Source organism: Aulonocara stuartgranti (assembly GCF_965226115.1).
Source record: "Aulonocara stuartgranti genome assembly, chromosome: 17".
In the NCBI taxonomy this organism is placed as follows: domain Eukaryota; kingdom Metazoa; phylum Chordata; class Actinopteri; order Cichliformes; family Cichlidae; genus Aulonocara; species Aulonocara stuartgranti.
The window spans coordinates 2,232,433-2,257,765 of record NC_138953.1 but is presented as its reverse complement, the minus strand read 5'-3'; the positions used below and the strand labels follow the sequence as shown (position 1 = coordinate 2,257,765).

At 40.0% G+C, this 25,333-nt stretch overlaps 2 protein-coding genes across 2 annotated transcripts in view; one reads left to right on the top strand and one right to left on the bottom strand.

Moving 5' to 3' along the window:
- The window catches only part of LOC309692171 (cAMP-regulated D2 protein), a 32,587-nt gene extending 18,574 nt beyond the window's left edge, over positions 1 to 14,013 (bottom strand). Inside the window, exons 1-7 of the mRNA XM_082510413.1 lie at positions 13,437 to 14,013; positions 11,265 to 11,466; positions 10,702 to 10,835; positions 8,317 to 8,444; positions 8,037 to 8,155; positions 7,421 to 7,561; positions 6,974 to 7,146 (exon numbers count right to left, since the gene is read on the bottom strand). Of these exons, the coding sequence (XP_082366539.1) occupies positions 6,974 to 7,146; positions 7,421 to 7,561; positions 8,037 to 8,155; positions 8,317 to 8,444; positions 10,702 to 10,835; positions 11,265 to 11,466; positions 13,437 to 13,904 (1,365 nt within the window). The 5' untranslated portion in view covers positions 13,905 to 14,013. The remainder of the gene's footprint in view (positions 1 to 6,973; positions 7,147 to 7,420; positions 7,562 to 8,036; positions 8,156 to 8,316; positions 8,445 to 10,701; positions 10,836 to 11,264; positions 11,467 to 13,436) is intronic.
- Positions 14,014 to 15,238: 1,225 nt separating this feature from the next.
- Positions 15,239 to 24,649, top strand: LOC309692170 (uncharacterized protein). Its single transcript, XM_082510412.1, has 19 exons — positions 15,239 to 15,385; positions 15,470 to 15,528; positions 15,605 to 15,665; positions 16,227 to 16,387; positions 16,477 to 16,541; positions 16,649 to 16,742; positions 17,448 to 17,711; positions 17,945 to 18,235; positions 18,369 to 18,620; positions 18,962 to 19,276; positions 19,355 to 19,476; positions 20,043 to 20,256; positions 20,347 to 20,499; positions 20,631 to 20,821; positions 21,409 to 21,560; positions 22,622 to 22,879; positions 23,203 to 23,356; positions 24,094 to 24,223; positions 24,509 to 24,649. Coding segments are annotated over exons 1-19 (3,063 nt in total). The 5' UTR covers positions 15,239 to 15,383; the 3' UTR covers positions 24,634 to 24,649.
- Positions 24,650 to 25,333: the final 684 nt, after the last annotated feature.

The window sequence follows — 25,333 nt, the reverse complement described above, 5'->3', positions numbered from 1 at the left end:
TTAAGTGTAACCCCAACCTTTTCCTACATTGCACCCAGATTCTGAGCGAGTCATACAACAAAGGGTTACGTTTATAGGTGTATAGTTCTAATGGGAGAGCTGAACTCAACAAAGCTGATAGGCAAATTTTGCCACAATTGGATGACTCAATTTGGAGCCAAGCTGGAGTCTCTGTAGTAACATTACTCATCCAGTACAGCATATTACGAATATTTGCTGCCCAATAATAAGACTGAAAGTTTGGCAAGGCTAATCCACCCATTGGCCTAGTCCTCTGCATGAAATCTTTACGAATTCGTGGACTTTTGCCATTCCAAATAAATGCAGAGATATGCTTATTCAGTGTTATAAAATACTTATTGGGTAAGTAGCATGGGATACATTGAAATAAATAAAGGAACTTGGGTAGTATGTTCATTTTGATAGAATTGATGCGGCCAATTAATGACAGTGGTAAATTGTTCCACCTCTGAAGATCTGTCTCAGTATTTTTAAGCAGCGCGACAAAGTTTCTTTCATAAAGATCTTTGTATGAGTGGGTAACCTTAACCCCCAGATAGGTCACATACCCTGATTTAACGTTAAATTGAAAATCTGAAAATGAAATCTTTCTGGCTATAGAGTTGACACAGAGAAGTTCACTTTTATGCAGATTTAACTTGTAACCTGAAATATTACCAAAACATTCAAAAATGGCAAGAGCACGGGGAAGAGAGCATAAAGGCTCTGACATATACAGCAGGAGGTCGTCAGCATATAAGGATATTTTGTGCTCCTGGTCACCTCTGAAGATGCCCTTAATGCAACTGTCAGCTCGCAGTTTAATCGCCAGTGGTTCAATTGATAATGCAAAAAGAAGAGGGGATAAGGGACAACCTTGTCTCGTACCACGGAGAAGTGGGAAATAAGAAGAGAATAACGAATTTGTTCTAACACGTGCCATAGGTGAGGAGTAAAGTAACTGAATCCATGAAATGAAATTAGGGCCAAATCCAAATTTATGCAGAGTATAAAACAGATAATCCCACTCCACCCGGTCAAATGCCTTCTCAGCATCGCGTAATAAGGCAATTTCAGGGGTTGTAGTTGACTTGGTGTGTAATATGTTCAAAAACCTGCGCAGGTTGAAAAAACCATGCCTACCCTTCATGAAACCTGTCTGATCTGGAGAAATTAACAATGGTAGATGTTGCTCTAGCCTGAGAGCAAGTGTTTTTGACAGTATTTTTAAATCTACATTTAAGAGTGATATAGGACGATATGATGAACACTCTAATGGATCTTTATAATTCAATTCAATCTTAATTGGCAGACTTCATGTCCATAAAAACAAGACAAAAAAAAAAAAAAAAAACACACGCACACACAACACTCCCCCCCCCCCCCCCAACACAAGGTATACACCATTAAATATATATATGTATATAAATAAGTATCTAAAACATTTGTAAAAACATAAAACCATAATATACATAAAACACAATTACTTAAAATAAATCAATAAATACACAAACACTTTAACCAGTGCTTTCTGAGACTGGATGAGTAACGGGAACCACTCACTGTCGGATCTGTGAGTGCTAAAATTATACTGTTACTCGAACCATCCAGTCGTTCTCTAAAATTGAACATTAACTTCCTTAAAAGTGCTTTAAAAGTCCAAACACCCACAGCTACAAACATCTGGCTGGCACTACCACTTCTAGGTATCCTGCAAAGGATTCTCATCGCATCATTATATGCAACATGCAGCTTCTGCATGCTACATTGTTTGTAGGATGACCACAAGGGGGCAGTACATAGCGGTGTGCAATACGCTTTAAACAAAGCCACTTTAACTGGAAGTGAACAAAAGCTGAATTTGCGTGCAATAGTATTTGCCTGCACATAGAGCTTACACCGTTGTCTGTATATGTCATCATCATCATTCATTTGCTCAGTAATAAAGTGACCGAGGTATTTCACCTTTTTATGAACTTCAAGAGTTTTTTGTGCCAGTTTAAACAAAGGGAAATTTAGCTGTTTATCCTGCTTGGTTCTACATATCAAAACAGCACTTTTAGCAGCATTGTACTCAATGTCATATTGCACACCATATTCAGTACAGACATTAAGAAGATCCTGTAACCCAGCACTGCTTGGACTAAAAACAACCAGGTCATCTGCATACATAAGATGATTTATCAGTGCTTTACCTAATATACACCCAGTGTTACAGGCTCTCAGTTGTATGGACAGATCATCAACATACAAATTAAATAAAATTGGAGACAAAATCCCACCCTGTTTGACACCATAGGGGGCAGAAATACTGCTTCCCCATTTAACCTGCATGTTCTGATGAGCGTACCAGTAAGAGAGAATCCTCACGATGTACTGAGGAACTCCCCATCTCTTCATTTTATCAAAAAGTTTTCTGTGGTTCACTCGATCAAAAGCCTGAGAGGCATCAATGAAAGACATGAGGACAGATGAATTTTTAGCCCTGTACAAACTGACTATTTCCTTGAGTGCATATATGCACATGTCAGTGCCGTGCTTTGAAGCCAAACTGATTATCCAGAGAAGAGATGAACACACTAACTCTGTCAAACAAGATTCTTTCTAACACCTTAGATAAAATACTGGCTAGTGCAATTGGCCTGTAATTATCCAAACAGCTCACTTTTGCAGCTTTGTCTTTCATAACTGGTACCAGTAAAATACACAGCATTGAGTCTGGTAATATGCCATGAATCATAAACCCAGTGAAACAGAGTGCTAAAAGAGGAGCTAGCCTTACACTAGCATGTTTTAAATGTTCTGCAGTGATGTGATCCAAACCAGAGGATTTATTATCAGACAACCTATGAATGGCTTCATATACTTCATGTGTCCTTACACTTATTGTGTCATTACTCATGTCAAGATTGTCCTCATATGGTTCACTTTTTATACAGTTAAACAACGCACTGTAATGCTGTCTCCATAATGCTGCAATGTTATCTGCCCCAGAAACACCTTCAACAGTTGATGGTAGAGATGGTTTACAGTTATTAAGAGCTTTCACCTCTTTCCAAAAATCTGCCGTATTATTACACAGCATTTTCCTGGCCAAAGAATCTGCTCTTAGCATTTGCTCATTTTTAGTTATAAAGCGAACAGCGTACTTATATCTGGCATTCGCACATTTTTTCTGTTCAAATTCTGGGCCTTGTTTAGGTCTTCCAGCCATGGCCCAACATTTATAAGCTATGCGAGCTTCATCATGGTACATGGATACATGTTCTTTCCAGCCAGGTCTGATGTTAGGTTTCTTATGCTTATATTGTTTATTAAGCAGTGTGCCACTTTTATACAGAGCAGTCACTATATCATCATACATGGAGCAGAGTAAATGTTTATGCACAGCATTCTTACAGTTGACATCTTTGCACAAAATAGCTTCTTTATTTATATGCATATTTATAATCATACAGTTCTTGGAGTGAGTGCATACACTCATGAAGTTTAGTAACTTCCGGTCACTGCAACAAGTCCAGGTACAGTTTACCGACGGATGGGTGCAGGAACTTGAAATGCACCGTGTAGAACGAAAGACCATCGTACGTATCATCAGTTTACCAGTCTCACAAATCGTCGTCATAAATACACATTCCTTAACCGTTTATTAATATAACCTTTGAGCTCAACGGTAATTAATTAGTAGTGGAAATAATTGCTGGTAGCATCACAAAAATGTAGCAGTGACAATAATACTGTATGCTGTAATCGTACTGGGCAATTAGTGATACAAAAAACCTGTTTTATCCTGTGAATAAACGTATATGTTTTTGTCAATTGAGGGAACACACGCTTATGACCCTAGGCTGAACTCGCCAACCTGGATTGACTCAATAGGGGTCCCCAGAGGAGTTCCGAATGAATATAAACTCGTAGACCAAATAGCTGCGGGTTTTGAGAATCTTCCAATAATTTCTGCTCTTTTTCCAGTGACCCCGAACAAAAATGTAGACAGAATCAATTATGTTCACTATAATTTGCTGAGGCTCTCTAACCTTACCAGAGACGGGATGGAAGGGTTAGCGGAGCAAATGGGTCCGACCTCATTAATGGGAGTCCAAAATAGAATGGCCCTTGATATGTTATTGGCGGAAAAAGGGGGGGTTTGTGCAATGTTCGGTGATCAGTGTTGTACTTTTATCCCGAATAACACTGCTCCAGATGGCTCGGTGACGCGAGCCTTGGAGGGGCTAAAGAGTCTCTCTAGGACCATGCATGACCACTCGGGAATTGACAACCCGCTGGAGAGCTGGATGACCTCAGTGTTCGGAAAGTGGAAGGGGCTTGTTCTGTCAATTATGTTGTCTCTATCTGTATTGGTGGGTATTTTGGTGACCTGTGGTTGTTGTCTCATTCCTTGTGCCCGAAGGTTGGTAGAGAAGGTGATTGTAAAGGCAGTGGACCCTGGGGCGGTGGCCCCTATGTCCATGATGCCGATGATGGATCTGGAAGTAGTCGAGTGGACTGAGGAGTGAACAACAACCTATGTATCGACCTCTGGTGTGCCAGAGGTCGAAAGGGGGATTGTGGGGATGAACAAAAAGTATTTTACCAGCATAATATAATCTGCAGTATGATCATTGCTTTAACAATGTAACAGATAGCTTTAAGATGGCCTTAAGATGTTTATGACGAGGTTAACTTTGTATTCCAGGTGCAGTTATAACTATTTTATACATATTGCATATCTGTGCTTATTTGAGTTGATGTTCAGGTTCATTAATGGTTTTGAGCTTCATCTAGTGAGAGTGTCTAGATGATCCATGCTGAGGGAAAACTAGAACATAGAAGGAATTGCAGTACATGCTTACACAACAGTTCATTTTAATATCTTTTATATGTTCATATTCTTGTATTAAGCTTTAAGTAGGGGTTCTTGATTAAAACATTTATTTAGTAGAGGACACATACATAGTTTCAGTTGTTGCATATCAGAGTGGCTTCTGTCTCTCTGTCTGGTTAGAGGTTAGGAGCTAGTCGCGAGGTGAAACAGGGTGCAATTGTGGTTAGCACACAGACACACACTTAGTTAGAGAATCATTTATAGGTGAAAGTTTAATCATGTTTTGCTGGGGTTGCAACAAGAGCAGTTTGTCGCAGAACTGCTGCGAGCATCCGGCAGTGACAGGAAGCACCTGTTGTGAAGATAGGAGACAATTGTTCTTTTAAACGGTGTCAAAAGTCGTTGTGGTTTTGATTTGATCTATGTATAAAATGTATCTGTGACGTTGAAGGGGCGTCATTAAATTTAAGCCCTGACGGTATAAATATCTGTTTAATGCTTTGAGTAAGTTGAAGATCAATTGCTGTTTCCAGTGATCTTCCCACATGTGAATTAAAATCTTCGTTTGACTTCACCCGGCCGGACCAGTGTGGTTATTTTTCGATCACCTCTTGTACCCTTCCTCAATTTTTGAATCTTAACACAATGTACCATAATAACAGAAGCGAAACGCAATATTGTGTCAGGACAATTCACTATTTATGCACAATAAACAAAGGAGCATAGCGCGACAATTTCTGTTCAGCGCCAGACTTGCTTGTAACCTATATCACCAATTATGTTATGAAAATGACTCATTAACTACAACAGCAGACTGACCTTCATGTAAATGCTTGGAGCAGACTAACCTGTGAGCTGGAGGGTTCTGGGACATTATATTTGATCTTTGAATGGCTGCAATCCAGACCATCCGTCGCGTCTTTGTTACTTCAGAAACATGGCTCGAACAATTTCTCTTCAACGACGTAATCCGATAACAACCGATCTCTTTACCCGTCGGCTTCCCGTGGCTGTCATGCGACCGGCTATTGCAGTTAATAATACAACAGCTTCTTGACATTTTTGTGTTTCTTTTTATTGCTGTATGACTGATTTTAATTGAAAGCCTGCGTGCGCTAGTACCGCTTGCCACGAGTTCCCAGAATCCTTTGCGGTTCTACCCGTGAATGACGTCACATTTTCAATCTCTATATAATATGCATGTTAAATTTTATATTTGGGGTAAAATATCAAGTCTTTTCAAGTAAACCGGTTCAAGTCCAATTCAAGTCCCAAGTCATTGGTGTAAAAGTCCAAGTCAAGTCACAAGTCTTAGAACATTTTTTCAAGTCAAGTCTAAAGTCATAAAATTAATGACTCGAGTCTGACTCGAGTCCAAGTCATGTGACTCGAGTCCACACCTCTGGATAGAAGCTATCTAAAGTCATACGTGAGAAAGTAAAAAATCTCAAAGAAACACCACCATCATGCCATATTTTGAGGAAACTTGAGAATAGATGAGAAAAACATTCTGGAAAAGTTTACAAGGTCGTTGGGAGGAAAACTTTGAACAGTGGTGAAGTTCTCTCCAAAATGACTCCAAGCACAAACACAACTCATCCAGGAGACCACAAAAGAACTGAGAACAACATCTAAACAACTGCAGTTTTCTGTTGTCTCAGTTAAGGTCAAAGTGTTCATCATTTACAATCAGAAAGCGACTTGGCAGAAATGGCATCTGTGTTCTAAGACGAAAATCACTGCTTACTAAAAAGAACAATAAAGGCTCAACTCACATTTGCTAAAAACTGATGATCCCCAAGACTTTGTGAAAATATTTTCTGGGTTGATGGGACAAAAATGAACTTTTGTTCAAGTTTTGTGTCCAGTAATCTCTGGCATTTCATTAAAAAAATATCAAATAGTCAAACATGGTGGTGGTAGTGTGATGATCGGGGCTGCTACAAGACAAGACTCTCTGCCAGAAAGTGCTGAAGGAAATGCCAAAATGCTTTAGCAGGGCTTTAAACGGGTCATTCAAGTTTGAAAACGTCTGCAAAATTCTGCAAAACAAAAGCAGGCCGAAATTCCTCCCCAGCCATGTGAAAGACTCTTTTCCAATTTAAGAGCAATACTAACACTAAAAAGACGGTATTAAACTCCTCTTACCTGAGCCAGCATATTTCTGTGGTCAGCATCCCTGTACAGGGGCAGGTACTTGTGTAGGATCTGTAGGGTGTGTTGTTTAAAGATGGCTGTGATGTACACGGTGCACTCCACTGTGGAGACTGGCTTGTTGAAGACCCCATACGCAAACAGAACCCCCTCCTCGGACGTTGTACCTGCAGGACAGAAAACAACATTACTCTAAAGAAACAAGTAGATGTCTGTGTTGCCTGTGGACTTGCTGTGATTCTTCTGCCCAATGGCTTTTCTGATTGTCTCTGTACTTAAAAATCAAACATTGCCTTCAGCTTTGTCATGATGTCGGAATTTTCATATCAAATAGTTGTATAACAAGAACCAGTGGGAGTTAAGCAGAAAGCTGAGAGAATAAAATATAAATCCTGAATAATAACAGTAATAATACAATGTGGTTTCTCTTATTGCTCTTACCCAGCAGTATTGGCTTTTCTTTCTGCCAGTGCCCCTTTTGAAAGGCAGTGACAGCCTGCTCTTTGATTAACTCCCCATCGATATACGGACCCCACGTCTCAAAAACCTCCAGAAACCTGAATGGGTTCAAAATCTTGGAACCTGGGATCAAAAACAGATTGGCAAGTTAAAACACAGAGGGAGAAAAGTATATTAAGCAATGCATCGTATGCAGTGTTATAAAAACTCAAAAGCCTATTAATGTGATTTGTTTGTCTAAGGAAGGGAGCTAAACTTCTTCTCCAGAGTGCATTTTCCTGCCTCAATTATAAGCTATAACCGTGAGTTCATCCATCCTGAAAACTGCTGTCGATGATGTAATCACAGTGATACAGATCAATAACAATGTCGGGCCTGCAGATATATCAAATTTATTCCTTGCTGTTAGACAGTAAAATTACTCTAATTGCCCCTTTAGAGGCTCATTGTTCAGTCATAATGATTTTGTTTACAAGTATCTCACTATGAACATGTTTTTCACAGTCATTTGCAGACAAATATACTATATCCTGCTTCCTTATGTAATATGTGGGCAGCAATGAGTGTTGCTCTAAATCTGGGGTTTGTGGCGTCCTACTTGTTTTCATCTGGGCGGCCAGGATGGCCTGCGGAGTGAGAGACAGCAGGCAGACAAAGTCGCTCACAGAGCAGTTCGTCTGTTTAGCAAAGCCTTTTCCCAGTTTCAGGGCATCATGTCTGGGAAAGATGTGCAGAAAAAAAGAAAATTACATTTCAGCTTGAAGTCATCCTGAAATGTGATCAAGATCTTTCACGTAATCTAATGCTCAGCTTTAAATCAAAGCATGCATCTATCTCACATCCATGCCCAGTATTGCCCTGAGCTGTTAGTTCCTCACCTGGTCTTCAGAGGGATGGAGAAGGGCAGGCTCTGCAGGATGGCCTGGTTAAACAGAGGCTTGCTGCTTTGGATCATCAGGTGAAGGCTTACCGACTGAGCGCCTGCACTCTCCCCAAATACTGTGACCTGATTTTAAAAAAATGTCGCTACTTAAAATTCTTTAACTTAATTTCTGTTAATATTGCAAAAAATATTAATTTCATATCAAACGAAATACAAACAGAACAATGAAAGTTAGGCTTAGTAAATGTACGACATCTACATCCAGGTGATCGTAGTCTAAGGAGCTTGGAAAGAAAAGCAAGTTTGCTTCTTCAAGGAAACTTTGTAATTTGGAGTTGGCTTGACCTGAGAAAGGCTTAACTTATCAGTGTCATGGTCCTGGGCCGTGTTGGCCCAGTATTCTTAGTTCTCTTGTATTTTTGTATTCAGTTCCCTGTTTAGGTTCTGTTTCCTGAGTTGCCCTGTTATGATGTTCCCTGTGTGCTTTCCCTTTGTGACTCTCACCCCCTGTGTGCCCCTCTATGTATTCATGAGCCCTTGTCCCCTTTCGTGTTTTATTCCATGTTTTCCCCAGCCTGTTATGTCTGTGTTCTCCCCGTGCTCTCTCTCCTCCTGTCTGAACCTCTGTACTTCCTGTTTGACTCTGCCCGTCTCCCGTCAGTGTTATGTTCACCCCGCCCTGTCTCGTTATGGTTATCTGTGTCAGCTGTGTTCCCCGTGTGTTCCCACTTTCCTCGTTAACCCTCTGTGTATTTCTGTCTGCGTCTCCCTCTGTTCGGCGTCGCGTTCTCCCTCATGTTGTGTGGATCTTCCTGTGTCTACCTGAGAGTGTTAGTTTACTTTTCCCAGTTTAGTTTTGTATTTCCTGTGTTCTGCCGTGCCAGCATTAAAGCTGTGTTTCTCGAGTTCATCCCCGTGTCTGTGAGTTTTGCATTTGGGTCCCCCTCCTGCTTGCCACACAGCGATCCATGACAATCAGGGTGTAACAGAAATAACCTGTTCCTTACCAGGTAATAAAATAAGCTCAGATGAGCAACAAAAGAGGACATATTATACCATGTCATTATTTATTTAACAAAAATTAAATTAAGCCAAAATGTAGAAGACGTTTGTGAAAAACTGAGCATGCCCATAGAAAGTGAAATTATAAAGTAGACCGGTGCTGATAATCAAATGCACCAAACTGCATCAAACTGTTCATCAGCAAAAAACTTCTGCTATAAGAGCAGAAGTTCTGGCGCTTTGCTGGTCTGGATAATTCAGGTATATATGAGGATAGACAGCATCAACAATAGTGGGCCACAAACATTGCCCTACAGGCCTCAGTTAGCATGGTAAATATGATAATGATAAAGGAATATAAGAGTTGCAAGGAGAAAGTCTCTTTTCACTAAAAAGAACATGGTTGCAAGTATTGGAAGGTTGCATCTGAAAAAGAAACACAAGAATTCTGGATCAACGTCCTTTGGACAGATGAGACCAAAGTGCAGATATTTGGCTATAATGGACATTGACATGTTTGTTTGTTTGTTTTTGCCAAACAAAACAAAACACAGCATATCAGCATAAAAACCTCAAACAAAATGTCAAGCACGGTGGTAGAGAGGTGATGATTTGGGCTTATTCTGCAGACACATTATTGAGTCAACTTTCCTGTTTACCAAAGTATTCTAGAGAAAAGTGAGTCTGACAGCTAAAGCTTGGCCTCGGTCTTACAAGAGGACAATTATCCCAACCACACCAGCAGGTATACAACAGAATGACAGAAAAAGGTAAGAATTGTGATGTCAGATGATGTCACTGAAAGCAGATCTCCTTAAAATGGCCATCTAAGGGCACCTGAATGCTGTTCCAATCTGTTGTTTGTGAAGGGCAACAAATCACAACAAAGTTGGATTAAAAGAAAAGTGGAAGAGGTTCAAATAGCATGCTTTAAGTAGAAGGTTAATTAAGATGCTGCATTTGACAGGAGATAAACAAAAATGACTTTAAACTGTAAAAGTTACTCTAGCAAAGTCCAAGAATTAAATATGGAAATAGCATGAAACTTTTGGTCTAAACCAAACCAAGTGAGTTATCAAATTTGGAAATGTGTTTCCTTTTTTCCCCTCTGAGATTATACTTTTCTTTAAATGTTTATACTTTATGAATTTGAGAAAATATGTCGGAGCTTCTGAGCATAAAGTTTACAATGAGTATCTTTAACTGTTGGAAGCAACTGCTTCACTATTTTCCCCACTGTGGTCATTCTCTCAGTATTTTCCCCTTTTTCTTCTTTTGTCCTGTTTTCTTACAATGTTTATTCCCACCTTATTAATAAATGCCTCATTTTAAAATAATTATCTTAGGTGTGTGTGTGTGTGTCTGTGTGCTTGCTTGCCTTGGCGGGATCCCCTCCAAACACAGCAATGTTCTGTTGGACCCAAAGAAGAGCTGCCTGTTGGTCCAGGATCCCATAATTCCCTGCAGCTGATGTGTGAGGATCTTTTCCCGACACAAGGAACCCAAATGCACCTTTAATGATGCAGGATTTCACATGATCAACAAGACGTAATTGACTCAGGCAAGACATTCATTTCCTCCGAGCTCCAAATTACTGTTCACATATCAGAGCTCCTGTTTTCAGTCTTGCAGGAAAGCAGAGTAATTACCAACAGGCTCGGCCATTTTAAAGTGGCACACAAGCATTATTCAGGCTCGTACTGTCTCACACACACAGACGCACACATGCTCTCTATAATAAGTAAATTCTTATTTTCACTAAGTGATTCCACGAGTTTCTTGTTGTTGCCTTTGAGACGTCCACTGCTAAAGTTCATCTGAATTTTATCCCAGTGTGCACAGTGAAATCTGACGTGGGATCATAGAGTGACACAGGCACTGAGATTCAAATACACAGGCTGTTACACACTAATGGGTCCATTTAAACGTAATCCTTCTTACCCAGTCGGTACTCCAGGCTTACAACAACACTGTGGGTGAAGTTACTAATGAAACGTCCATCATACAGAGGCTTGGAGGCAGAACCAGCAATGAAATCTCCACCATGGATCCAAACCATGACAGGCAGGTGGCTCTGCAGAGGAGAGCTCAAGTCCACATCCAGTGGTACAAAGATGTTGAGGTAGAGACAATCCTCACTGACCTTTTTGGAGACATTAGAGGATGCAGGTCATTCAATTTTTCACTTTTTGTTGTCACTTTTATCTTGTTTTGTTTTTTTCTTTTGAATTTAATACTTCTGGCCGTGTGTGACATGGATACATGGATACATGGATACATGGATACACGGATACACGGATACATGGATACGAGTTAGGAGGCAATTGCCAGCCAGGTGAAAGGTAAAAACTGCAGATAGAATATAAATTATTTATTTAGTGTTTATGGTACAAACTAATTAGTAGGCTCACACAGCAGGTTTCTTATACTCCTTACACCTTATTTAGGACTGAATAAGGACATTTGTCCCCTTTGAGCACCGTCTCTTGGTTAGTGTACTCAGTTTGCTTACTCACATTTTCTGAATTAATTTTATTGATATTGTTTGTTAGTTGTTTTTAATAAAGTTGAATTTCTCAGAGGTTAGGTAGTCCCAGTGCTGCATATACGAGTGCTTGGATTCTCCACTTTTTGTTAAATGTTCTGGTTCTTATATGATGTTTTCTTACTTTACTGGAGCACTCAAAGCATTTTATATAACATACTTTATTTACCCATTTACACACATTCGTACTCCAACTGTGCAACAGCTTGGGGTTAGTATCTTGGTTGGTGGTTGGTGATCTCAGCCAGATCGAACCACCAACCTTCCAATTATTGGATGAGCAGCTCTACCTCCTGAGCTGCAGACTGTTCATCGCCTCAGTTATCTGCTGTCATTTTACCGACATACATTCTGCAGTTATTTTAAGTGGCTGGCACTTTTTTTTGTTGTTGTTATGTTTTTAAATCATATTTAGACAGAAAGTTGATTCAGAAAGCTTATTGTATTAGTGTAAGGACATAGTTCTTATTTATATACACAGATATTGTTAATAGTCTTGGTAGGTTTGCCGGTTTAAACAAACAGATGGATAACTGGAGCATGTTGTTAATATCGCTAACTTAAATTACATTTGGATTTTGACTACGTTTCTACTCACACAAGATTATTATCAGCTGTCCTTAAAAATCTGGCATACAGCAAAGTAGCATAACTGCTCTCCCTCATTGTAAATAACTGTACTAGTTTGGAAATTGTATTCTGTAAATACAATTTAAATATATAAAAAACAAATATACATAGGTTTTTATTTATAGATATTTGTCACTTTGAGAATCTTTTTGCTAAATATAATTTATTAACAATGGCCTCATAAAGTGACGCCGCTCCATGTGACGTGAGCCTTACAACATGGACTCTAACGACTTTCACTGGGCTGGATTGTTCACTTTTACTCTAATGAAATTGGTTTCATCTCTAAGTGCAGAATTTAGCATCCATGGCTTCATCACACTGTCAGTGGCAGCTCTTTTGATCCACCTGCTGCATCTAACCAGTCTAATTGAACTGGATATGAAATATCTTTGACATGTGAAAGTTTGCGTGCACTAAGCCTATGCAAATTAAAATTTCAGTGTTATACTGTTAGTGTCATTTTATGATAATTAGCATGTCAGCACATTACGGGCGACCGTGGCTCAGGGGGTTGGGAATCGCATCTGTAACCGGAAGGTCGCCGGTTCGATCCCTGGGCTCTCTGTCCTGGTCGTTGTGTCCTTGGGCAAGACACTTTACCCTACTTGCCTACTGGTGTTGGCCAGAGGGGCTGATGGCGCGATATGGCAGCCTCGCTTCTGTCAGTCTGTCCCAGGGCAGCTGTGGCTACAACTGTAGCTGCCTCCAGCAGTGTGTGAATGTGAGAGTGAATGAATAGTGGTATTGTAAAGCGCTTTGGGTGCCTTGAAAAGCGCTATATAGATCCAATCCATTATTATTATTAATCACAACAGCTATGTATTATCACAAAGCAGCAGAACAGAAGCAATTAAAATAACCTCAAGCTGTAACATTAAAGTGATATAAAACATCGTAGCAGGATATAAAGAAATACAAGGTTGTAATACACCTACACTCTTAGGGCACTCCTCAGTGATAGCTTTACTGCAGAATTGCATACATGCGGCCCTGGGAAAGGAGGCATCATAAACCCCGTGCCAAGGACTCACAGGTCTGGGGGGCTTCCAGCGGTAAGCCCCAACAGGAGGACTTGCGTACGGAACACCATAGAATACATGGGCCTTATCCACAGTAATCCCCTTGATCTGGCCATCTTTGGTTATCACCACTGGTCCAGCAGCCCCATCTGTATCCTGAGTGACAGGTTTGTCCTTGGTTTGCTGTATGATTGCAGGGTCCCCCGGGCGTCCCAGCTCCTCGACGGAGTTTATCTCAAAGTCTCGGTTGATGATGAACGGCTCGGGGTAGACATTTCTCAAAAAGCTGACAAGGTCGATGTCATCATCATTTTTTGTAACTCCTCCAGAGGAAAGCTCTAAACTCAGTGTGCACAGCAGCAGCAAACAGTGCCAGTTCTCCATATTGTGATAGAATACTCTTAATACTTCCCCAGACCAGCTGCCTGGATCATGATTTGACTTGACTTATGGCTGCGGCCCTCATACGCCTGAAACTCTCTGCACACTCTGCATGCTTGTGACTCCAATTTGCCTGGTTCCTTATTAAGATTAAACAGACAAAAGCTGCTCTGTCTTACTGTTGAGTGCTGTCCAGTAGACTCTGAACAGCTGGATGCAGACTCTGCGGTGCAGGACCACTAATAGAGGACGAGTCGTCTTTCCTTTGCTTAATGTAATCGCAGTCACGCACAAATGGTAAACAGGGATGAGCCAAGCAGTGGGCTCCATGAACGCCGGTTTCTGTGCTTATATAAAAATCTGTTTCTCCTTTACCATTCAGACTTATCAGTCACTGATGTATAATTAAAACCAATACATTTATTAATACGCTTTTCTTTACAGGCAGAGGGCAGCAAACACAAGGTACACAGTGCCATCTACAGGCCTTATGTACAACAACATGCCACAGTTATTCTGTAATTGGGGTTATGTCATAGAAAAGTATGCTTTGATTTTTAATTTTTATTATTTTATTTTATTAACACACATTTCCCCCTTTTGGAAGATCTCAATCTTTAGCATGTCGGCTGTTCTCGAAAAGAATTAAAAGTCGAATTTAAATCCAGAAAATTCGTAAAACCTGCTTTTTTTTCTTTTTTTTAAAGTATGGGATTAGATAATTTTCTTGTTTCCAGTAATAATGATTACAGTGTGATATTTCTTTTTGAGTTGCACCCAGAGTTCAGACTGTAGAATCACTTATATGACGGAAGCAGTTTCTCGTGTAATTTCACCATCAAACATATAGATGGTATGTTTGTTTGTTTTTTCAGATTAACCCTTTTTTGTTTCAAAGTGTTAAATACTTAACATTCTGACGATAATTGATTGTAGTAATATGTTATTATAAATAAACGAATGCGTATTATTACAATAAAGCTGGAAAGCAGAATATAAGCAATTAAAATAATCTCCAGCTGTAACATATAAAGTGATGCACTACACATTAATGAATCGGTAAGTATGACCCACTTGGCTTCACCTGTTGAGACATTTATAAAAAATCCTGGAAACAGACGTGTACATATCATATCCTTAACCATAGCGGAGTGTCGACCAGCGTGCGCGATGGCAGGTCGCTGAACAGGAGATGAAAACATTTGCACATTTGCAATCAAGTTGTGTAATCCTTCGTGGTCTTCCCCTCTGCATTAGCAGATAAAGAATAATACAACGTATCGCTATTGGTGCAATACTAGGCGGGCTTTTTCTGTTTCTAACAAATAAAAAAGACTTTTTTACGTCAGTAATCCGTCACCGAGGATCTGAGCAGGTGAGCTGAAAGTGCACACCTGTCACTTATTAGCAGCCTGCTGATTCAAGCCCCGGCCTTCTTTTAATAAACGCGACCTACTTTCCTTTGCTGGATTTCCAACGAACATGTAAGGAAATAACTTATCACTACCGGTTCATACAAACTTATCTCACTCAAATTCAGCGGATTCATATGCTTCTAATATTTTCAGGAACTCCTTACAGTACTCGTTCGTCTTCTTCATCCTGGTGCCTCATGTCATATCGCTCGGTGAGTTTGGTTGCTGAGGTAAAATGGTGAAAATAAAACGTGACATCTGGAGGTATTCTCATCGACTTTCTTCCAGGACGCTGCAACGATATTTCCTTCTCGTTGTGTTGGATGAGCAAAGGGAATGATCTGGACAGGTAAACGTGATTCATAGATTTGCATAATCTCCCCCTGTGCTGTTCAGAGACCTCAGGACAAATGTAAAAGGGATGAAATAAGTATTTAGTTTCTTAAATAAGTTGGTAGTACAGAGGTTTTAACATGAAAAATATGCGTCAGGTACCTTAATTAAAAGTACCTGTATTTACAGAACTGCATACATTATGATCAAATAATTCTTAATGTTTGTTTATTAAAGTTTAATGTAACAAATGTTTTTAAGGTCACTACAACCTCAAGAATTCATACACCAATGACAAAACGTCCCACTATTACATTAGAACTACTCAACTGAAGTAACTGAGTAAATATACTATGTTTAGTTTTGATCAAAGAGGTCTAATGAGCTTAGCCAAGATGACTTGCTGTATTAGATGATAAAGAGAACGGCTTGTTAAAACTTCAAATGTGACCGGATCATGTTATGCTGCCCATTTCTGAATAAGGCTGACGATAAACAGGCAGCTATTAATCAGTCACATGGAATGATCATGTAATATACAGGAGAAAATGAGGTGTACTGTTTCCCATTCTTGAAGGAAAAATGGAGACATATGGCTCAATGGCACATCATTGAAATCCATCAGAAAGGTGGGCAAAGTGACTTCTGTGACTCTGTCGCCGGGTGTTGAAAACCAGCTAACCCTCCAATATGGTGGCTCTGTCCAGGCATGGACTCTAACAGTTCCCCAAAGCCCACGTAAGCAACATACCTTCTTAATCCCAATTTAATTTGACACCCCAACCTCTTGTTTAATGTTCCTTTAAATGTGTTTACCTCACCCCAAGGTATAAAGTTTACTAAAGTCAGAGGCCGAAAGCAGCCACTACAACATCCAACAAATGCCACTAAGGTACTTTTGACAACAACTTTTACACAGATGAGTGGTTATGTTAGATTTCATGCACAGTCCACCTCACTGCATAGTTTGATTGCTGTTGGGATCTGATCGTTCCTCAGGATTTCCTCAAGTTGTTGAGTCCCACTGAAGTGTTTGCATGTGAAAATGGAACAGTATACTTCCAACAGGAGGAAAATTTCTTCCTTGCTTTGGGTGAGTGTCGTTCCTATAGTTGCACTTTAGACAGCAAAACTGGGAAGTCACCTGAACCAGCTATGAAATAGTCCTTAGCAACAGAATTGTATAAAACCACAGGGTGTTATTTATACATGGTTAGTTGTTTCCTAATGTTTATACCCTGTATTTATAATAAACTGGTAAAAGATGCCAATTTTGTCATTTAACTATTAGCAAGAAGGTAAGTGACCATTACTGATGTTGAATATTCAGGAAAGGTTCTAGTCTCTTCTGCCTTGCATTGATGTTTGCTGCTAACTTAATCCAACCAGTATCTAACCAGTTGATATTTAAGTTGTTTGGAGACCACGTGACCTGTAGCTAGGCTACCCTAGCGTGGATATCATTGAAGTAAATGCTTTTCACCTCTACTTGAGCACTCAAAGCTCTTCATACAACATGTGTTTTTCACCTGTTCTATCTAACATTTGCACTCCAGCGAATGCATTGGAGGGTAACCTGGGCTTCAGTACCCAAGGATACTTAGCATACAGACTGGAGCAGCCAGTGATCAAACCACCAACCTTCCAAATGGTAGATGACCTGCTCTACCTCCTGAGCTGCAGCCACCCAGTTGTGCTGTAAAAATGTTTACCATTCAAACTATTATGATGATTAAGATGAACGTGTGCGTTACTGCTGCAGTTTTCTGCATCTTTAAAACTATTTTTTTCTCCTCAGGTCACACAATGCGCCTCGCTTGCAAACTGGTGTCCCGCAGTCCCTCCATGTTGCTGGTTTCCTGGGAGAGGAATCAACCAGATGTCATCTATAGTCACAATGTGACTTTGTACCATGTTGAACTAGGCTCCTATAACACGCATACTTTGGATGTTACCACTCACAACCACTACCGCTTCTCTGCTCTGGACCCCTGCACCCTCTACATGGCCTGTGTGGAGATTGCAGACACTCTCTCCTTAGCATGCCTCTCTACTATTACTGGTATGGACTAATGAGTGATGTTTAGTTAATTAAAGTACATTTGCAAAGGTTAAAGGCCTTAAATTCACATAACAACCTCTAGATGGCGCCAACTATGGTTTTTTTTTTTTTTTTTTTTTTTTTAACCTCAAAGCTTTTTGGGGTTTTTTGTTTTGTTTTAAGTGACACTGCTATCAGTTGTTTTCAACACATGCTAAAACTGCTGCTGTAGCTCTTGTTCTGTTTCTCGTCAGATCCAGATGTTCCAGAGAACTTTGAGGTTACATCATGGAACAGCAGCAGCATATCTTTATCCTGGGACTGCCCTGTGAACAGCAAGTACTCGGTCTTCCTTCTCACTGCCTTCCACCTCAACGGTACAAACCACATCACAGACGAGGTCTCGTTTTGGCACAAAGATAACTTTGAGGTCAGCTTGTCTGACCTGCAGCCCTGCAGCAGAGTGAAGTTTGGCCTACAGACTGTTTGCCAGGCAGGAATCGAGTCCCGCTACAGCAAGATGGTCCTGAATGACGGAAACTCTTGTATGTGACTCACATTTTTGACCGTACTGGCACTCACTTATCTCCCTATAGAATAGCATTTTTAAATTTAAAACTTCATGCAGAGTAGCTATTAGTTATCCTTCAGTGAAAGCCCCTTCTGCTTCTCCCTCAGTCCATTCCAACATTGAGGACTTGCGTCAAACATTGTTTGGCCCCACCAACTACACCCTGAGCTGGGAGGTGAGGAACACCTCTTCCATCTCCATGTTCAGAGTGTTTCATGAAGGTGTGCTGCAGGGTACTACTCTCATGAACAGCTACACTGTGAGGGGGCTGCTGCCATGCCAACAGTACCAGGCCAGGGTGGAGGCACTTTGTGGAGATGGTGTGCTCATGAGTCCTAAGACGGTCACAGCACAAACAGGTAAAACATGACCTGTGTGCGTTGGCCAGCCAAGTTGTGTAACTGGTGGTGTTTGGCATTTAATAATGTAACTACTTCTAGTGTTAATGGGATTAATGAAATATTGAATTATAAGTATAATTATATTGTAAACTGGTAGTTGCCATACATTACTGAATTTAAAACGGCTGTCTCAGGATGGTTCAGTAAGTCAGCTAAAGACATGTTTGCTCTATTAGCTTCTCTCTATTTTCACTGTCAACTTATCTTACTGCTGCTATTTGTAACATGTTGGGCTTCATATGTATGATGTTATTTACTTGTCTTTGTGTCCTCTGTATTGATTCTGCATGTGAATCCAGGACCTTACGGTGTGTCTGAGCTGACGTACCACTCTAATGACTCTGCTGCTGTGTGGACCCCTAGTAGCCCACAGCAGCAAGCTGTGGGCTTCGTATATGAGCTGTCCCTGAAGAACGGCACCACCATCGACAGCAGCCGTGTGTCAGTCACAAAGCTACGCCTCCTCGGGCTGGAAGAAGGGAAAACTTATGTTCTCAATGTGTGGGAAGAATGTGACAACCAGCTGGAGTCTGAACATTCGCATTTGTTTTTCATGGCAGCCAATTCATCTAAAGAGCTCCATGTGAAGGCTGGTGGACCTGCTCACGACATGGGTTGGTTTGACATACCTTTATTTCAATAGTCTTTGATGTAAACCTTTACCCACTGTTCCCATTTCCTGGTGTCTTTAGAACTAGAGTTAGATTATGACAACACAGGTCTCACAGTGGTTGTACCCTGGAAACTGCCTGAGGATCTAGACAACGGCACATCAGAAGCTAAAGATAAAATAGAGGAGATCTTCAACAACAAGGTGAGCAAAACATCAAAAATTAATATCAGCAGCTATGGACTAAAAACTCTGTAATTGGCTCATCTTAATTTTATACAATTCTGTATAAAAAGTGAAAACCCAGCTTAAAATATCTCCCACTCTTCTACATCTAATGTTAGCTAGGGTGCATAGTGAGAGGGAAAAACCTTAAGATGACAGATCTGAGTGTGCTAATTTACCTGCTAATAGTAGCTCTGTTTCCAGAGTAGTGAAAAAAGGTCAGCAACACCTTGTTTAGCTCACTAGACTCTCATCGGTCTCATATTTGGAAGTAGGTGAAGTTGTGCCAGAAATTTTTGCTTTTATGTTTTAATATAAATTTTTAGCTTTCAGGTTTGAGACGTTCATATTTAAAAGCTGGCAGACTGCAAGGTGCCATACATGAGTAACCTCACTCTCTATGCTTGCTATTCCATTTAAACTTTAAAACTTATAATCAAGGTTTTTAGTTTCTTATGAGGGTTACTGAATTTAAGGTTGTTGTTTCTTTTTGTTTTTTAAATTTATGATGACTTGCCAAGTTGAAACTTTGTATTGTCCTCCAGCTGCAGGAGCTATTGAAAGATAAGCCAGTTCGGATAAAGTTGGACTCTTTTGAACCTGCAGATGAGCCAGACAAAACTGAGATTTTCTTCACGGCTTTTGATGCCTCCCAAACTAAAGAAAATGTGCCCGTACCTATTAAAGATCTTCTGTATTACACTAGCTCTCTAAATGCCACCAACATCACTGTTAAAGGTGGAGTCATTTACTGGGATGGTAAGTGTTGGTAAAAAGCTGGCTCAGCCCTTGCCAGTAAAAACCTTCATGTTTTTAGTGGAATTTTATTTTCTTTGCTTGCCTTGTTAGGTCCAGACCTGTGTGCTTCCAAACAGCCTTTATGTTCTCACAATTCTCTGTGCATCAACACTCTGGGCTCATATTCTTGTGTATGCCAGCATGGTTACTATGACGTCAGCTCTGTGACTGAGCGTGCTCCAGCTTCACATCCAGTCTGCCAAGGTACAGAGACCTCTCATCAATCTCTTAAACCTATGTATTTTATTTTAAAAGCTCATCCTTTAAAAAAAACTGCTTGTGTAGTAGTACAGCTGCTGATTTTTTTTGTTTTTTTGACCCTCGATTTCAAACAGAAAAAGGTCTCTTCAGCCGGTGTCTGGATAAATTGATGGCTGGTGCAATAGCAAAGCCCTACCTGCATTCTCGCATGGGAGGAGCAGTTGCAGTGAAGCTGAATGATGGTCGCTGCATTGTGAATGAGAGTGAGACACTGTACTACTTCCGTACCTCACGAAAAGTCTCTGAATGTGGAACCGAGAAGCAGGTGAGTAACTAAGCTCAGCAAGAAGCTCTGAAAGGTTTGTTTGCCAGACAGATTTCTTACCAATATTAAAAAAGACACTCTGTTAGTTTTCACTCAGTATCCTAAGTTGTCAGCCTAGCATACACCGGTGACCTCTGAATATTTGCCCTCGACAGGATTGATTGCACAGCATTATGTGATATGCATGTCATGCCACAGGTGAGGGATGGAAAGATTTTGTATTTTTGTGCAGTCCTAGTGATCTTTGTTTTGTAAGGCAAACGCATGTGGTGGGTGCCACTGCCTACCTCATGACTGGATATTTGCTGGATAATTAATGAATCATAGTCTGCATAAAGCATCCTGAGTCCTATAATCTTATTTAACAATAGTCTGAAAATTGTTGCTCTCCAAGTGATATGATGTATACTCAAATTAGGGTTTGTTTTCCCAACTTGAATGCATCTGTTTAGCTGTGTGCAGTCAAATTAGCTGAGTTTTACAATAATGGATTTAATTTTACAGTTTTCTTTCTTTCTTTTTCTTTTTTACTCCTTCCCCTCATACCTGTGGTTTGAGTTTTATTTCTGTTTGTCGGTTTTGTCTAGGTTAACAAAACTCACATCAACTTCCAGAATACTCTGAGTGTCACTTTGACCAAAGGGCAGATGATCAGCAGGCGGGACCTAAAAGTGGTGTGGAAGTGCGTTTACCCACGACATTATGTCCGCAATGCTCAAGTCAGCGTGGATATGGAATGGTGAGATTCATCAAATCCCAGTGTTTGTAGGAATATTCATACAATTACCAGTTTGGGGTTTAAGTAAATGCAACCTCACAGAAACTACAAAACATATTAGACTACATTATATACAAAAATTAAGCCAAAATGCAGAAGCAATGTGTGAAAACACTGTTAATGTTTCCATAGGGATTAAAAATGTAAGACAACAGCAGCAAAGTTTGTTTCTCAAAGATCAATATAATCTTCTGATCTTTGATCAGTGGGAGCAATTTGAAGTCTTCAGTATCACAAATGGAAAGCATTCAAGATGTTTGCATATCTTCTCAGGAGTAGAATCTGTCCCAAGGTCACACTGCAGTGTTCAGAAACTGCAAAACGCCCAAGAGATGCATCTCAGACTCTACAGGCCTCAAAGTTCAGAACAATACAGTTAGGGGGGGGAAGGCTGAGCAGATATGACTTGTTCAGCCTTTTTGTAAATATGGAAGCATGGATTATGTTTACAAAACTCGTAGAACCAACTGCAAGACTTTAGACAGATGAAACCAAAGTTGGATGTTTTGCCATAATGTACACCCTTTGGAAGGTTGGTGATTTTGTCTAGTTATGTAGCCACAGGACCCGAGTTGACCATACATTCCTTACCAAATTATTGTAAAGACAAATATGAAGCCAAAAGTTTTACCAAAAAATGTCTGTTATTCCAGTTAAAATCATGATGTGTCTGAATATTTATTCCCCTGATGCATCCAAAATATGTTTTGTTGGCCTTAGATGAGAAACTCATTGCAATGAAGGTGAGGGGGGTAGTAGTAATCTTTAATGTAGGATGAGGAATACTGGAATACGTTTAAATTAAGAGGTTAAACCTGTTGGGAATGCTGTGGTAGTGCTTTCACGGGCTGTGCATGAACAAATCCATGCAAACTTCAGTGAAGTGAGGCAGGTGTGCTTTCTTTTTATCATAATGTACTGTAAATCAGGGCAACATGAAAGAAAATGACTTCTTAATTGCCCCTTGGGGATAAATAAAGTCTCTCTGATCCTGATTCAGCTCTCTGACTCTCTGCTTGTAGGATCACTTCCATGACCTTGGTGGAGTTTAACTCGTCAGTGCACCTGGGCCTGAAAATGACCTTGTACAGGGATGAGTCTTACACAAACAGTTACAGGGATGCCATAACCCTGGAACTCGAGGACACACTGTTCTTCCAGGTGGCTCTGGAGACAAACGGCTCTTTTGCTGTAGACCTGCTCCTGCAGGTGAAGTCATGCTGGACGACTGAGAGCATCGACCCTCACGACCCTACCCAGGGCGTCCTTTTGCAAGATGGGTATTCATGAAATCTCGTTTTATGTTTGACAACTAGGATGCATTGCTGAGCATGCAGCTGGCAATGAATGGGCTAGACTTTGAACATACCAAATACCTATTCCTCTTTTTTTATATTATTAGAATAAACCTTTTTAAAACTTTATGGTTATAGATATCATACTGTGTGCGTGTGTATGTCTCAAGCTTTCTCAGTTGCTCTGTTAAGTCTGGTTCCTCTGTGCCCACAGACTTGATGACTTTCAGAAGATACATTTTGAAAGGTTGGGATTGCTAAATCTAACCACACGCTTATGTTTCTTCCTTGTTGCGTATGCCTTTCAGTTGTCCTGTTGACCCCACTTTCCACTGGCTGTCTGTGAACGGTCTGGCACATAGAAGCAGGTTTTCCATTCAGATGTTCAACATGCCTAAGAAGTTACCTCTTTACTTCCACTGCCTGGCCAGCATATGTGGACATGATGAAGACTGTCGACTGGTAAAATGGCCAATTGTTTCAAGCTTGAGATGCACTTGGTAAAATAATGTAGTTCATCCATTTGATGTAAGTGTCTGGCTACAGGTTACTCAGACAAAAGGGACGGATAGGTGGGAACATTGTCTTGTTTCTGTCCCCACTCTGATTGTGTCTTGGCATGCAACAACTACTGCACGTGTGTGTCACTGCATGTCAGTCGCAGTGCATTTTGTTTCCTGCTTGGCTGTCATTATACTGAAACGACATTCATATAGTCATGGCTGTAAGTTTTGACAGGTTGTTTTTCATGCACTTTGCCACTTCAGTTTTTATTTGGAGTAGGACTCTTATTTTAGTTTGGTTTCTATGAATAGAGGAAAAAATATCTTTTTTTGTAAGTTTCCAAAACATTTATTGTGGAACATTTAGTTTGGATATTTTGACAAATAAGGCCACAGTGAGATTCAGCCAAATCCCATTTTGAGGTGGTCAGCTTTGCACTTGGATTTGATATCAGCTGTTGGAATCTTTAAAGTGCCGGTACACTCTGAAGACAAGAGCTCAAAGCTTTTAGGTTACAAAAACCTACAGGTACATGAAATTCCCTTAGGTGACCATTATTGCTCATTTAACATGCTGCTGTGGTTCAGTCAGATTGGTGTTAAATTTATTTACCTTATTCTATCCAGATTTCAGAAGTTTATTTGTTTGTTTTGTGTTTCTGCATGAGTCTAAAGTTGACTCTCATTCTGTTGCAGAAATGCACTGGCAAGCAGCACACAAAGAGGTCCGTGAGTCAAATGGAGAGTGAGGGGAAACACGCTGCTGTCGTGTCTGCTGGACCTTTGATTGTCAACACAAGAGTGAAGTCAGCTACACCGTCTTACTGTAAGCTTGTCAAGGGATCATTCAGTTCATTCATTCAAATTTAAGACTGAACTCTTAAAAGAATCTGCATCTGCTTCCATAACCGTTCTTAGATTACAATGCATCAATGCATTTCTGTTAGTTTTTTGTTTTAACTTCAATTCTACTTGGTTCATATAAAAAAGGCAGTCCTGATATACACTGTCACTGATCTTCTAATATGTCTTGACTTGCTGTGCATGTGTGTAGCTGTGTGTATTGTGAATACAGGGGTGATGAAATGAACCTATATCCATCTCTTTCCAGGGGCAGAGTACATGACTGTAATAGCCATTGTGGCTGGATCAATAGGCTTTCTGGGAGTAACGGTGCTCTTAGTGAGTGCTACCAAAGCAATCATGACTTACTATGAACAGCTACGGTCCCAATAAAGTGTCTGAAACAGTATGTGTAACTTGTTGTTTCCTGCTGTAAACTCTCGGACTGTTTCTCAAGTAGTTTGTACTTGTTCTCGCTAATGAGTTTGCACGCGAGTGTGGACTTCCCAGGAACACAGCGCGATCATTTTACAATTGGAACGACAGTGTACTTGATGACGTCTCCGTTCCAGAGTTTTTACTGCCTTCCCCTCTTACTTTAACTGTGATTAATATTTGCAATGGAAATTACACATGACATGAGAAAATTATACATGATGTAGTAGTTTTTTGTTTTTATTGTTTTTTTTTTTTGTTTTTGTTTTTAAAACAACAAAAACAAAACTACTATCTTAGAACTTTGACTAGAACTTTGGCAAAATTCACTTTTACATGTCATGTTTCATAATGTCTAACTAGAAAAATTTGTCAGATGAATGTTTTGGTGTATTTCAGCCCATGAAACATGTTTTTCACCAAAGATTTTAGCAATTCTAAAAATTCAAACTATTCAGCTATTAGCATTCACACTGCATTTTTGACAGGAAATGCATTTTATATACCAGTTTCAGTTACTGTTGTTCATATGTTATCAGAATGGGTTGAAATTGTATTAAATGAATACCATCAATGTGTTATCTTACTGGACTTGTGGAAGTATTTTGAGAACCATAAGAGACATAAATGTTTGAAAGGAAAAAAAATCTTGAATCTA